Below are 13,864 nucleotides of genomic sequence, written 5' to 3'. Positions count from 1 at the left end.
CACAAATTCACTGGATGGACCAGTGGATGACGCTCCATGAGGAGGTGGTGAAGACAACAATTCTTCCCTCGCTACTGATAACAATGAAAACTATGATGAATAGAGAGGTAAGGGAGCATACATGTTGACTAAAATATTTTGTTGCACATATTAACATTAAATTCTTAAACATGGTAATTCACTTTTTTTTCCCTATGATAGGTAGGCCTAGAGTCCTGGCTGGTGGGGATAATGTTGGCCGGCCAGCCACCTGGTTATGGGCCAACTGGCAGGCCCACCGGCTGGATAGCTGCATGCCGCTGAATTGGTTGCATTTTAATGATTTATCAACCTGTACAACAGCATGAGAAGATTATGATGCATTTCTTCAAACCAATTGACATTATATGTCAAAAAATAAATTCCCTCCCTCAGAATTAAGGTGCACAGATTATTTGAGTATATATGTTATACTTACAGCAGGTGGGCAATTGAGACATTACGTCTATAGTGAAGAATGGAGAGGAGCTCTGTCAAAATGTTTTAAGTGCATCTCACAAACATCTATGACAAAAGGGCACAACATTAAGATCTGAAATAATCACTTGCAAATAGACACTAAATCCATTCATTAGGGAATTCAGGTCATCATCAAAGCTACATAGACAATTGTTTAGCACACTGTGCATTCAAAACAGACTGAAAATATGGTATACAAGGTATCAGAACACAACACCACACAGCATAAGTTGTGTGGTGGCTTTTGCACAGATACTTACCAGAGATGTGTCCAAGATCAGTGCCACACAGGTGGTAGTGTATGCAGTCCTCAGGATCTGGGAAGATGCCAGGTTCCAGGCAGCGGAATGGCAGTGGTGCTGGATCCACTTCGCATGCTGGGCCATCCGGCACGCAACTATTTTGCTGGGTCTGAATCACACATTAATATTAGTAGAGAGGCACAACTGTCTCGTGATATTGTGGCACAAAATTCTACATTAGAGTACCAAAATAGAAGGAAAGTAACAAAAGCTAAAGAATTTGTGGTGTAGATACATAACACAGAGGAGAAGAGTACATGGATTGAGAAAGGGGGGTGGGAGGAAAAGATGGACAGAAAGGGGAAGAGGAAATGGACAGAGAGAGAGAGGGGAGCAGGAGAAAATGGACAGAGGGGGGGGGGGGGGATGTGCAATATATGTAGCACACCCATATGCAGGTGAAATTGCGAGTAAACAGATAGTGGCCATAAAAAGTGACACATTTCCTAGCATCCAGGACTAATAGTTTCTTCATCAGTGAGGAGAAGGGGGTTTGGTGTGGAAGGTTAAAAAGGATGGGCTAGTCATTCAGACCCAAGGATGAGAATACTATTTTTACTTTTGTAAATCTATTGATAGTACTACACATTTAACCTCCTGAAGATAAAAACTGACCAGCAATTCTGTCTCATATGATTTTCTCAACTGAATTTTTCTTTATTAAATTTTGATGCCAGAATTCTCTTAATTGTATAGATTATTAATATTGTAACACAGCTTGTCTATTGACCAAATTCAAGAGTTTCACTTACAGTAATTGTTTCTGCTGTGTATATGGAAGCAAATTTTATGAATGTATGCTGTCCCTTGCAACTGTAAGAAAAGACAATTTGAAATATCCTTCCTAATCTCTCTTGGGCTTATTGAAATTGTCAATGTTTATCTGCAATATGCTCCCAGGTGTTTCATTTAAAATGCTAATATATTCCTTTCTCTGTGGTTAGCATCACATATAACATGAACTACCAGTTGATATTTTGAAAAGGCAGATTCATTTTCCATTTCAGAATCTGAGTATAATATCCCTCTTTGCACAGTGATGCACTGCTGATGAAGACATTACTGTACCTAAATCTTCTCTGTTAGTATTCTGTGAATGGAATTGTAAAAGCATATTGTTGTGACATTGCCACGAGATTTAAAAGTGCCGCTACGTCAGTACGCGAACACGGCGATAGAGGCGCTCCGCAGCCCGGCCGAGCGCGGGAGCGTCACCTGGCTATGAACGGCGCCGGCCGGATGTCACGGCACGGCAGTCTAATGACAGATACGGAGTGAACAGCATGTAACCCGCTATTGTTCCTACTTTGTGTATGCATGCAATTTATTAGTGATTAAAGGTTATAACACTTTTTGGCGACGAGGTTGGATATTTTTTTTCCTGCGTTGTGGCATTGTGTGTTCGTGTCGAGGCCGACATGGAACAGCTTATGCAAGCGCTCATTGAACAACAAACATAGCTGACGACTGCTATTCAGGCGTTGTCGACGTCGTTAACTCATCGTCTGTCTTCTTCTTCTCTGCCTCCGTTCCCTCCTTACGACGAGGCCGCTGAAGACTGGGAGGATTATAAGAAGCGTTTGCGGCAACACTTCTTGGCTTTCGGCGTTGTCGATGCTCCTATGTGTAAGTCGTTATTCCTATCTTGGATTTCCCCACGGATCTATCAGCTGCTATCTCAGTTAGCCCCTCTGCGGGAACCTGCCTCTCTGTCCTTCCAAGAAATGTGTGACTTATTGTCTAACTATTACCGAAAAAACACCCACGTCGTTGCCGCCCGCGTCGCGTTCTACCGGTGTTGTAAACAGCCCCATCAATCTTACCGGGCTTGGGCGGCGGAACTACACGGTCTGAGTAGGAAATGTCAGTTTGTCACGGACACTCATCATGAGTCTTATGCTGATTCAATGGTTCGGGACGCTATTCTATGGCTGGCTCCTGATAAAGAAGTTCGGCAACGTGCCTTACAACTGCCAAACCCGTCGTTGTCGGAAGTTCTCAGCATCGCTCAATCTTTTGAAGTGTCTCACGCTGCTGGTGCGCAAATAGACGCGTGGTGTGATGTGGGCGCTGTACAGATCACTTTCGACGCGGACAATTTGCCTGTTTCACAGGGGAACGACGATGTGGCAGCGGTTCACTCGCTTCAACAACATCGCGTTGGGCCACCACGCTCGCAGTGAAAACAGCAACCACAGAAGCAGGTTCGTTCTGCACTTCCTTCTTGTCCACGTTGTTTCGTACAGCATGACAGGGCTGCGTGTCCAAAACGTTGGGCCACGTGTAATTCATGTAGGAAAAAAGGCCACATTGCTTCTGTGTGTCAGTCCCCTAAAGTTCCTGTCGACGATGATGAGGCATCGGACATGGATGTTAATTGTGTGCTTTCTCAAACAAATAAGTTGTTTGTTACTGTTCATGTTCTGGATAAAGACGTTCGCATGCAAGTGGACACTGGCTCTGCAGTAACTCTCATTAATTCTCGCACGTATTTCGAGTTGGGCTCCCCTCCCTTGTCTCCAGTTACGCGAAATCTGCGAACTTATAATAAGCAGAAAATTCCTATTGTTGGCCAGTTTGATGTTTCCACTGCCTACAAGTCTGTTGTTAGGTCCCTCACGTTTTATGTAGTGGATCATGCGGGCACGGAAAACCTGTTCGGTTATGATGCTTTCCAGTTGTTCGGGTTCTCCATTGATGATGATGTGCACCTCATATCTGAGGATATTCCATATCAACAGCTGGATGGATTGTGTTCTGAATTCTCGTCCGTGTTCTCTGCTGGTCTGGGTCAGGCCAAGGATTTTGAAGCCCACATTACTCTTAAACCTACAGCTCGCCCTAAGTTTTTCCGGGCACGCCCTATTCCGATGGCGTTGCGTGCGCCTGTCAAGGCTGAGATAGACAGGTTAACAGCTTCAGGGATTCTCCTTCCTGTTACCTCCAGCGAATGGGCATCGCCAATCGTGGTGGTTTCTAAACTCAACGGGAGTCTGCGATTGTGCGGTGATTTTAAAGCCACTGTCAATGCTCAGAGCCTCATTGACACTTATACTCTTCCCCGTCCTGAGGAGTTATTTACCAAGCTCGCTGGGGGCCAGTTCTTTTCCAAACTTGACTTATCGGAGGCGTACCATCAGTTGCCGTTGGTTGCGTCTTCCAAGGAATTTCTCGTCATCAACACTCCTTGTGGGTTGTATCAGTACCAGTGGTTACCATTTGGCGTCGCTAGTGCGCCGGCCATTTTTCAGCGGTTTTTGGAACAGCTCACGGCCTCCGTTCCCGGCTGCATCAACTACCTGGATGACATTGTTGTCATGGGGGCCTCCGCTGAGGAGCACCTTCGCAATTTGCGTTCCCTGTTTCGGGTTCTGCATTCGGCTGGGTTGAAGTGCAATCTGGACAAGTCACAGTTCTTTCAACCCTCCATTGTTTATCTTGGTTTCCACTTGTCCCGTGAGGGTATACGTCCTCTACGACAGCACGTTGCGGCCATTACCACTCTACCCCGGCCGTCTACGGTCAAAGAACTTCAGGCGTTTCTAGGCAAGATTGCTTATTATCACAAATTCATTCCCTCCGCGGCGGCGGTGGCTCATCCTCTGCATCAGCTGTTACGCAAAAACGTTCCTTTCTGCTGGTCCGACGAGTGTGAGCAGTCTTTTGTCCACCTGAAGGCTCATTTGCAGTCGGCGCCTTGTCTTGCCACATTCCGTCCGGGTCAGCACTTGGTTCTGGCAACTGACGCGTCACAGTACGGCCTAGGGGCTGTTCTCGCCCATCAGTATGAGGATGGGTTGGAACGACCCATCGCCTACACTTCCAAGACCCTCAACGATGCCCAACGGCGTTACTTTCAAATCGAAAAGGAGGCGCTCGCTATCATTTACGCTCTAAAAAAGTTCAGCGTTTTTTTGTATGGTTCTAAGTTTCACCTCATCACCGACCACAAGCCGCTGGTCTCTCTGTTCAGCCCCTCGGCGTCGCTTCCAGATAAGGCAGCTCACTGCCTGCAACGTTGGGCCTTATACTTGTCTTGTTTTCACTATGAAATTCACTATCGCCCCATGGCCCGGCACGCCAATGCTGACGCGTTGTCGTGTTTGCCGATGGGGCCCGACCCGGTTTTCGATCGAGATGAACTCCTCTGTTTCCACATTGATGAGAAAGAACGTCGTGCGGTCGAGGGTTTTCCACTTACAGGTTCGCAGGTTGCATCGGCTACTGCGCGGGACCCGGTCCTGCGTCAGGTGATCAGTTTTGTTCAACGGGGTTGGCCAGACAGAACCAAGGCCCGGGCATCGGATCCCCTTCGCAACTACCATGCCTTGCGCCTTCGTCTGTCTGTTCGTGAGGGTGTTGTTCTTCTGGCCACGGATGGCGCATCTCCACGGGTCGTGGTGCCAGCCTCTCTTCACAAAGATGTTCTCAAACTATTGCATGAAGGCCATTGGGGGATTTCTCGGACTAAGTCCCTGGCCCGCAGGCATGTTTATTGGCCCGGTATTGATTTGGACATCGCCCACATGGTCGCTGCGTGTGGTCAGTGTGCTCAACAACTGGCTGCACCTCGTACTATGTCCTCTCCGTGGCCTGATCTGGCGCAGCCGTGGGAACGGGTGCACGCTGACTTTGCCGGCCCCTTCCTCGGCACTTATTGGCTACTGTTGATTGACGCATTCTCGAAGTTTCCGTTTGTTGTTGACTGTCCGTCGCCCACCACTGCGGCGACGACGCTGGCTTTGTCCAAAATCTTTGCGCTAGAAGGTCTTCCATCCACGATTGTCACAGACAATGGCCCTCAGTTCTCTTCGCAGGCCTTCCATGATTTTTGTACTGGACAAGGGATTCATCATGTTACAGCACCGCCCTTCCATCCGCAATTGAATGGGGAGGTCGAGCGCCTTGTCCGCACTTTCAAAAGCCAGATGAAATATTCCTTAGTGATTTTTCCACGGATGACGCTCTGTTGCAATTTCTGAGTTCTTATCGCTTCACGCCTGTGGGTGATCGCAGCCCTGCTGAACTCTTGCATGGCCGCCAACCGCGCACTCTACTGCACCTGCTTTACCCTGTCAGGCCTTGTACTGTGTCCCCTAGTGCGGGAAAATACCCAGTGGGCGCCAACGTGTGGGCACGACGGTATGGATCTCGCCCTAAATGGATTCCAGGGGTGGTCCAGGCTCTTCGCGGCCGCCGGCTTTGTGAAATACGTACGGACGATGGCATGGTTGTTCGCCATTGCGACCAGATGCGCCTACGAGTGGTGGCCACGCCGGTGCCACCACCCCTTCTTTCGTCTCCACCAGCCCGAGAAGCCAGTCCTGTTGCTGCTGCTGATCTTCCGGGCGTGTTGCTGCAGCTGACGTCGCTACCGCTTCTGAGTACGCCGGAACCGGCCCCAGTCGCGACGCCGCCTTCTCCGGGACCCATCTCGCTGGGGCACACCCCCAGGTCCACGACACCTATGGATGCTGCTCCGGAGTTTTCCCCCATCATCTCGTCCAGGAAGCGTGTTCCACGTGCAAGCTTCCGTCCTGGCCATTTTCGACCATACTCTCGTGTTTCTCCGCGGGATCTTTTCGGGGCCCCCCAAGAGGCCATGGATGTCTCCGCACTGTCCGTGTCTCCAAGGAAGTGAGTGTTTTTTTTCAAGGGGGGAAAAGTGTTGTGACATTGCCACGAGATTTAAAAGTGCCGCTATGTCAGTACGCGAACACGGCGATAGAGGCGCTCCGCAGCCCGGCCGAGTGCGGGAGCGCCACCTGGCCAACATGTGGGCACGAGGGTATGAACGGTGCCGGCCGCATGTCACGGCATGGCAGTCTAATGACAGATACGGAGTGAATAGCATGTAACCCGCTATTGTTCCTACTTTGTGTATGCACGCAATTTATTAGTGATTAAAGGTTATAACACATATCTCATGCCTTAATGAGGAAAGTGGTCTGATGTAGCTGAGAACTAACAGGTGTTTCAGTACAAAGATATGTTGATAACGAAATTTGTATGAGAGAAAAAAATAATATGTAAGAATAAACACACAGAGAAGCATAGGAATTCAAAGTATTTTACAACTATTTATAAAAAACTGAAAGCAGGGAATGCACAGCGTCAAATTAATTTCTGTGTACATTCTGCATAAGAAGGACTCATACAAGTGATAAGTGTAATGAAAATTGTTGTAATATGAAGAAAGTTGAATTTAAAATTGATTATAACATTTAGCATCTCATTTCATTAGCTGTAATTACACTTTTTAATCATTAGTAAATCATTCTCACCCAAATGTCAATGTCAACATGCCTTTGCACCAGAATATTTCTTGTAAGACCCCAGATACAAATAACTAATGCCAGCACAAAAATTTGCCCACAGCTGTAATTAAAAGTCGATAAACCTAAGTTCAAGTGCTTCTTCATCATTGTCTAAACTTGGCATGACAGAAATGCATGATTACTTAGTTTTATTTAACTAATGTAATATGTGCATAATCAGAAAATCTTTTCTTTAATTGCCTTTTCCACTCACAGAACAGGTATTTCCGCCTCCTAAAGAGGGACAGGATACACTGCCAACGGGGATGATGCGGCCATTGAGTTGTGCGCAGATTACCAGCCGGCTGCAGTCAGCACAGGTTGGTCCCACGATTCCAGCATCACAGTCTTCCTCTGCCCCAGCCAGGTCTACTCCTTCAGCACGACGCTGCCTTGAAGGGACATGAATGTGGACGGGATCGGTGTTGTTCTCATCAGCTTGCTCTGCACAGCCCGCTACCTGCCAACATCATATTATCATCGTCCACAACACTGGCGTGTCAGCTCAATATTCATGCACGTGATGCCCACTAATACTAACAATAGAATATATGTGAACAGATAATAAAACTCAAGTGATGATTTTTCTGACTGTGGACATTCAGTGTGTCACTGTTGAGGGAAAGAGGTTAACATTCATAAAGTTGTAAATGACCTCTCGATCAAACAACTAGCCAACTCCATAAATTAATGACTGAGACAACCATCACATACTGTAACATAACACAACACACATTAATGATCAGTGCTTCCAATCATGAAATTTACCATTCCACATACCCTTTATGACAAGAGAAAATGCATTCTTATTGACCAAAATTTTCACTATTCCCGCCATTTGGCAGTACCTGTAATTACTTAACTAACAATGAAGGTCTGCTCTTACAATAACTCAGGTTATGGATGAAATGAAAAAGACTGCTAATTACATCATTGTGATGTGCTAGTAATTCATTTACTTTAATCCAGTGCACACTGGTTCAAACATTAAAGAGCACTGAACTAATGTCTGATGCAGCATTGTCCCACACTTTAAACAATGAAACAGTTACCACTCATAAGCTTATCCTTTCTCATTCCTTTTTCCTCAACTGGAACCCCTTTCTGAACAGTCTCCTAAAACCTCAATTTCAACTACTGCAATAACCTCAAAGCCCATTTCCATTATGCATTCTAATAATGGACTGATACTGGCAGGAAATAGTTTACTTAGAAAGTTTTAGAATTATGTAAAACATTTGTATTGGTTGTGTTTCATGACCAGAATATATATATTTTTTAATTTTAGTAATGTTGTGCAATAAGGTGTCAAGTGATCAAAAATGGATGCCTTAGTTGCTGTGGCCACGGCAGGGAGGGGTGGGATGGCCCCTATATTAAGCAAGAATCCTGTCATTGGTGGAAGAGTAGTGAGAGAAATTCAAATAGTGTGTTTCTGAAGTAGCTGTGAAGTACTTGTAATGTTAAATTTATTAATGAAAAATGTAGACACTGATCTAAAATTGTAAATCCAGAATATAACCTATTTTCTGAATCAAGCAAAGGTGAAATATATTAGAGGAACAGAAGGCCAAAAATACTAGCCAATGGAAGTCTTGGAAGATGCAATGCTTCAGTTGCTGCTAGTGACAGTACTGCTGAGGCAACCCAGATGGACAAGTGGAAGTGATAGCTGCATGCTATGATGTGAGTGACCTGAGGCTGCGGTGGAGGCATCAGAGGACTGCCAACACTCATTTGGACTCTGGAAATATGGTCCAGCCCACTATTATCATCTACCAACATCAGTGGACAGGTTGGCAGAGTCCAGCCAGAGAGACGAGAGAAATTGGCTCATGGCATATAGACTGTTCAAGGAAATACTCATCCATAAAGCTGTCTGCAATTGGTTTCAACATGACTTTGTCATTGAGAAAGGGCAATAACTTCAGAGGCTTACTGGGACATCAACTAATAGTGGCCAGCAACAGTGTAACACATTGGTTCAGAACTGCTTTGCCAATTCAGAGGGTTCAAAATTGGTTCCTTAAGCTGCTGACTTTTATTTCACTGAAGCCTTTAATATTCCTAATGCTGAATTTGAATTCTTTCTTATGGAAACTTGCTTGGGACACAAGATCAATGTAGGCAGGACTGTCAGAGATGAATCCTCAAGCCTACAAAAAGTAAGCAGCAATTCACATTACCTACAACTGTAACCAAGTGCTTCCACTGGGATGATTCATTTTCTGGTGGGGCTCTTTGTTGGAGATATCATTGCTCTTATTGATCTTTCTCTCACAACTAATAGAAGTGGAAAATACAGTAGAACCTATGAGTAATCTTAGTAATTTTGACTATTAGTGTATAAGATGGGCTCAATTCCTTCTCTGGAGTGAGGAGTGTTGCTCTCCTATTTTGCTAGTTTAATGAAAAAATAGAGACGATTGAAATCAGTTTAATAGGATAGATAGGTGAGGTTGATGATAAAGACCCTCAAAATGAAGAACATTATAGAAGAAACAAAAGACTTGGAAAGGGGATTTCAAAACTTGTTCTTAGCTGATTGGAGAAGTAGATAAAATGAAGATAAATGCTTTTGACATACAGTAAAAAGTAAAACCACTAGAGAAAAGTTCTAAGGAACAGTGCCTTTCTCCAAGGGTTACTGATTGGTCTCATGGGGTAGGTAATCATAATATGTAGTTTTATTCTAAAGGCAACACACATCCCATGGTATTTATAAATGAATTTAGGCACTATGTAGGAAATACTTGTAACAAAGCAGAAAAAATTTGCTTGATGGAGTATTGTCTTGCTGGAGATGCTTGAGGATGGGCAGTTAAAGCACTGGAGGGATCTGATACTTATAAAGAGTTAATTAAGTGGTCCAAAGCTAAATACTGGTTGAAAAATTGGCAAAGGGAGTAATGAATACACTTCCAAGAATTCCCGCAGTATGGTTGAAATTCACATGAGTCCATGAAGGAATATTGTGAAAGGTTGTCTAGAATTGTGGATTACATTGGCCTGCCAATGTGTGCGGAAGATTAAATCTACTTCATACACAAGAGGTTACCAAGAAAACTACAAAACCACATTAGTCTAATTCTATTGATTCTGATCGGTTTTTAACTCGAATAAATGAGGTAAATACATGGTATAATAGGGATGAAAACAAGTATTTTAGGGAAGGAACAAGACCTATAGAAGGCAGATACTTTTGCAATAAGATCATTTCAGACAAAAAGAGGATGGGCTGCAGAAATGAAAGGAGGAAGATGTCAAAGCTATTGCTGCTGAGGTGCATATAATTAAAGTGATAGAGAACTCTTTGTGAAATAAGGTTCTCCACACCAATAAGGGGCTCAACTGGGATAGAACATGAGCTGTGGCCAATAACATTTACAGCCAATGCATACTGAGAAAGAGAAGAAGGAAATCAAAATCAAATAGAAAGAGTAATATGCAGGATCAGTGTGAGTCAAATTTTTGTGGGTCAGGTGAAAATAGGGTATGTTTATGGAGACTTAATTCAGGGGATTTGCAAGACAAAAGAATAAGGATGGATCAAAATTGAATTGTTGGTGATGTGTAGGGATACAGCTGAAGATCACTGTCCAGAAGGTAGCATGAAGAGAAATGAAGAAAACAAGGAGGCTGAGAGACAATTAAAAGATCCATTCAAAAGAAGATGAAGTAACCCAGTCTGCTTCATGAGAGTAGAGAGGATGCATTCTTGGATTTTTGTATCATGGTAGGGGAAGAGAAGAAGGAAGTCAGTCATGAGTCTCAAAACAAAATGTGGAAAACAGATATCAGGAAGAAAATGCTGTTGATGTTAACACTGTGGCTAGGTGGGAAGAGCAGTGTCCAGGGGAGTGTGAGCTACTTGATACGGGGGCAGAATTTTTTGAGTATAAGAAGGAAAAAGAGTGAAAGGTATAAAAGCAGATATGATAGATGGGAAGAAAGAGAAGATTTAACAGATGAAGGAGGTGAGGATGAAGATGAGGAAGAAAGTGATAATGAGCATGATAAGGGTACAGATTGATTAGATTTCAAGGAGAAATTGGAAGTTGAATTCATAGAGGATGACTAGGAAGAAATACTATGTCAAGGGTGCATAGACAACAAAATAGTTTCAATAGCAACAGAAAAACTGAAAATGAAAGAAAAGAATGAGAATGACAGAAATAAAATATTTTGTATAAGGAAGAAATGATAAAGATGAGGAGGAAAAACCAGAAATGCTTGACAAACACCAGGCAGATGAAAATACTGAGATAGGAATTGAAGAACAAGGAGAAAAATGCCACAATATAAGGGATTAATCCAAGAGGGCCAGAAAACATGAGACAATTAATCATACAAAGAAGTGATGAGAAAATGTCCCTAGGACAGGGTGAAGTAGCAGGAAACCAACGTGAAATGTTAGAAAAAGATCTGTTATAAAAGGAAATTATGGAGGAAGAGTTGAATATGTGTCAACCCCTGATTAATGTAAAAGTGTATGGGAAGGCACAATGTGCATTAGTCAATTCAGGATAGTGAAATGTTGGCTATCTCAAAATCTATGTATGAAGTTTTGAAACACCATCCAAGGTTAACAGAGATGCCAGTGACTGGTGCCAAGATACTAGGGGCAACACGCAAATTGATTAAGTCCATTACAAAACATGTATGTGTGGAGTTTGGAAAAGGAGGATTGAGTTTGGGGCATGAAGTTTTAGTTGTTTGTGGGATGAGTATGAACTTCATTCTAGGAATGAACTGGATGCTGATATGCAAAGTGGACATGAATTGTGGGACTGGCTGTTTACATATAAAACTGAAGGAATGGCTGTTTACATATAAAACTGAAGGAAGGAATAGTTGTGGTAGATTATAAAGCAATGATAGTAAATACTGAAGAGGAAAAAGGAGTGCTACCTCTGAAATTATTATATATAAATTGAAGAAACAAAGACATTATGGAGTTGCAAAGTACTGAGTGGATAGTCTCTGAGGATGAGATGAAAGAAGAAGTTTGAAAAATAATTAATAATCTTGATGGAATACCTGAAGCTCAAAATGATAGAACTAATGAATGTTGTCAGGAAAAACATAAAGGTATTTTCTGACAGTTTGGGGCAAGTAATGAATTTTGAGCACAAGCCTAATATCAAACCACACAAACCATTTAGTGTGAAACACTATCATATTCCTATTCTTAAGAGGTGAAAGCAATAGCAGATCCTCCAAAATGCGTGAACTGTAAAGGATCATACCCAGCCAATTACAGAAAAAGTCCCTCTTGAATTGAAATGGTGAAGTCCATGCAGTCCAAACAGAGACTGTGAGTGGAAGCTGCTCTCAAACTGGTCCTTGTTCTCAAAGTGCGAAATTTTCCTCTGCTGCGAAACAGAGTCAGTAACAGCAAATGGTGACTGCAGAGGAACCTGCTGCTCCTCTCACCTCTCCTGCCCCCAGCACTGCTCACCCTTCCACTGCCACTGTTGTGCCCACCACATAGGATGCCACTGCACCACCTCAGTCAACTGGCAGCCTGGCGATGAGAACCACAACCAACTCAACAGACAGAGCAGCCACGCTCACCCAATTTTATGACAGTGCCCACCTGTTAATCAATTTCAACATCAGCAAAATAGTCACCACAGTGAAACCAATGATGGAGCAGCTCCTGACTGCCCCATATAATCTGTCAAATTTCATGATTATTGCCACAGTTGTGACATCATTCTTCAATGGATCTTAATCTTAAGGACTCCCTTACCATAGTAAATTGGAATGCAGATGGCATTCATCACAAAAAAAACTCCCTAGAACTATTCATAGAAGAACACTAGTACACGAGACTCACCTTATACCTCATAATAACCTTGGGATTAGAAAATATACTATTCATATAAATGATATATTAAGTCATCCTAAAGGAGAGATGGTAGTCTTAATTAAGAATAGGTTGTCCCATAGTAGTAAGGCTGACATCCTCCAGCTAGGGAGAATTGATTCCACTGGGATAGAGATAGAAGTAAACAGGACGACTGTCATACTGGTGGCAGCCTACCATCCTGCTGATGGGACTATTACCACAGTAGATGTAGAAACACTATTAGGCTTAGGTCAGAGAGTGATTATTAAAGGGGATCTAAACTCAAAAAACAAGGCATGGGGTTGTAGAACTGGAAATGTGAGTGTGAGAACCTTGGACAATCTGGAAGAAGCAAAGAATGATATTAATATTGTAGCACCAGAAGAGCCAACATACAACCCTCACAACCAAAACTACTGCCCCAACATACTAGATATCTTTCTAGTAAAAAATTTCTCTTGGGTGTATAACCCAATTGTTGCTACACACTAGTGAAATCAAGGACACAGTAAAACTTCTGCTCACACACACCTTTATTCTCACACGTCCATTTTACAGTTACAGTTGAAATATATCCGCTGCAGAGGGCAGCACAATGTGCAGACTTAACAGAACACCAACAGATGGCGTAGGAGTCTTCATTCCCCGACATCCTCCCCACCCTGGTCCATCTCGAGGGGGATGACCAACTGGACCGGTCGACAGATCTTCATACCATCTGGCTGGCGGAGGATGATGCACGGTATTTTACTGTGTCTGCCATGCTGCACTTCTTGTACCACAGCCCTCTTCCACAAGTGCCGTGGTTTGCTGTCTTCTTGGAGCAGAACAACCTCTCCAATTCTCGGTTTCCTCTGCGAAGGGTATCCCTTCACCTCATGATATTGTCTTAG

At 43.7% G+C, this 13,864-nt stretch overlaps 1 protein-coding gene across 3 annotated transcripts in view; it reads right to left on the bottom strand.

Annotated features, from left to right (window-relative positions):
* The window catches only part of LOC124776395, a 201,011-nt gene that overhangs the window by 82,548 nt on the left and 104,599 nt on the right, over positions 1-13,864 (bottom strand). For all 3 annotated transcript variants that reach the window (XM_047251368.1, XM_047251369.1, XM_047251371.1), the window contains exons 4-5: positions 7,332-7,577; positions 759-909 (exon numbers count right to left, since the gene is read on the bottom strand). In XM_047251368.1, coding sequence (XP_047107324.1) covers positions 759-909; positions 7,332-7,577 — 397 coding nt within the window. The remainder of the gene's footprint in view (positions 1-758; positions 910-7,331; positions 7,578-13,864) is intronic.

Source organism: Schistocerca piceifrons, chromosome 2 (genome assembly GCF_021461385.2).
Source record: "Schistocerca piceifrons isolate TAMUIC-IGC-003096 chromosome 2, iqSchPice1.1, whole genome shotgun sequence".
Taxonomy (NCBI): domain Eukaryota; kingdom Metazoa; phylum Arthropoda; class Insecta; order Orthoptera; family Acrididae; genus Schistocerca; species Schistocerca piceifrons.
This window is presented reverse-complemented; position numbering and strand designations above follow the sequence as displayed.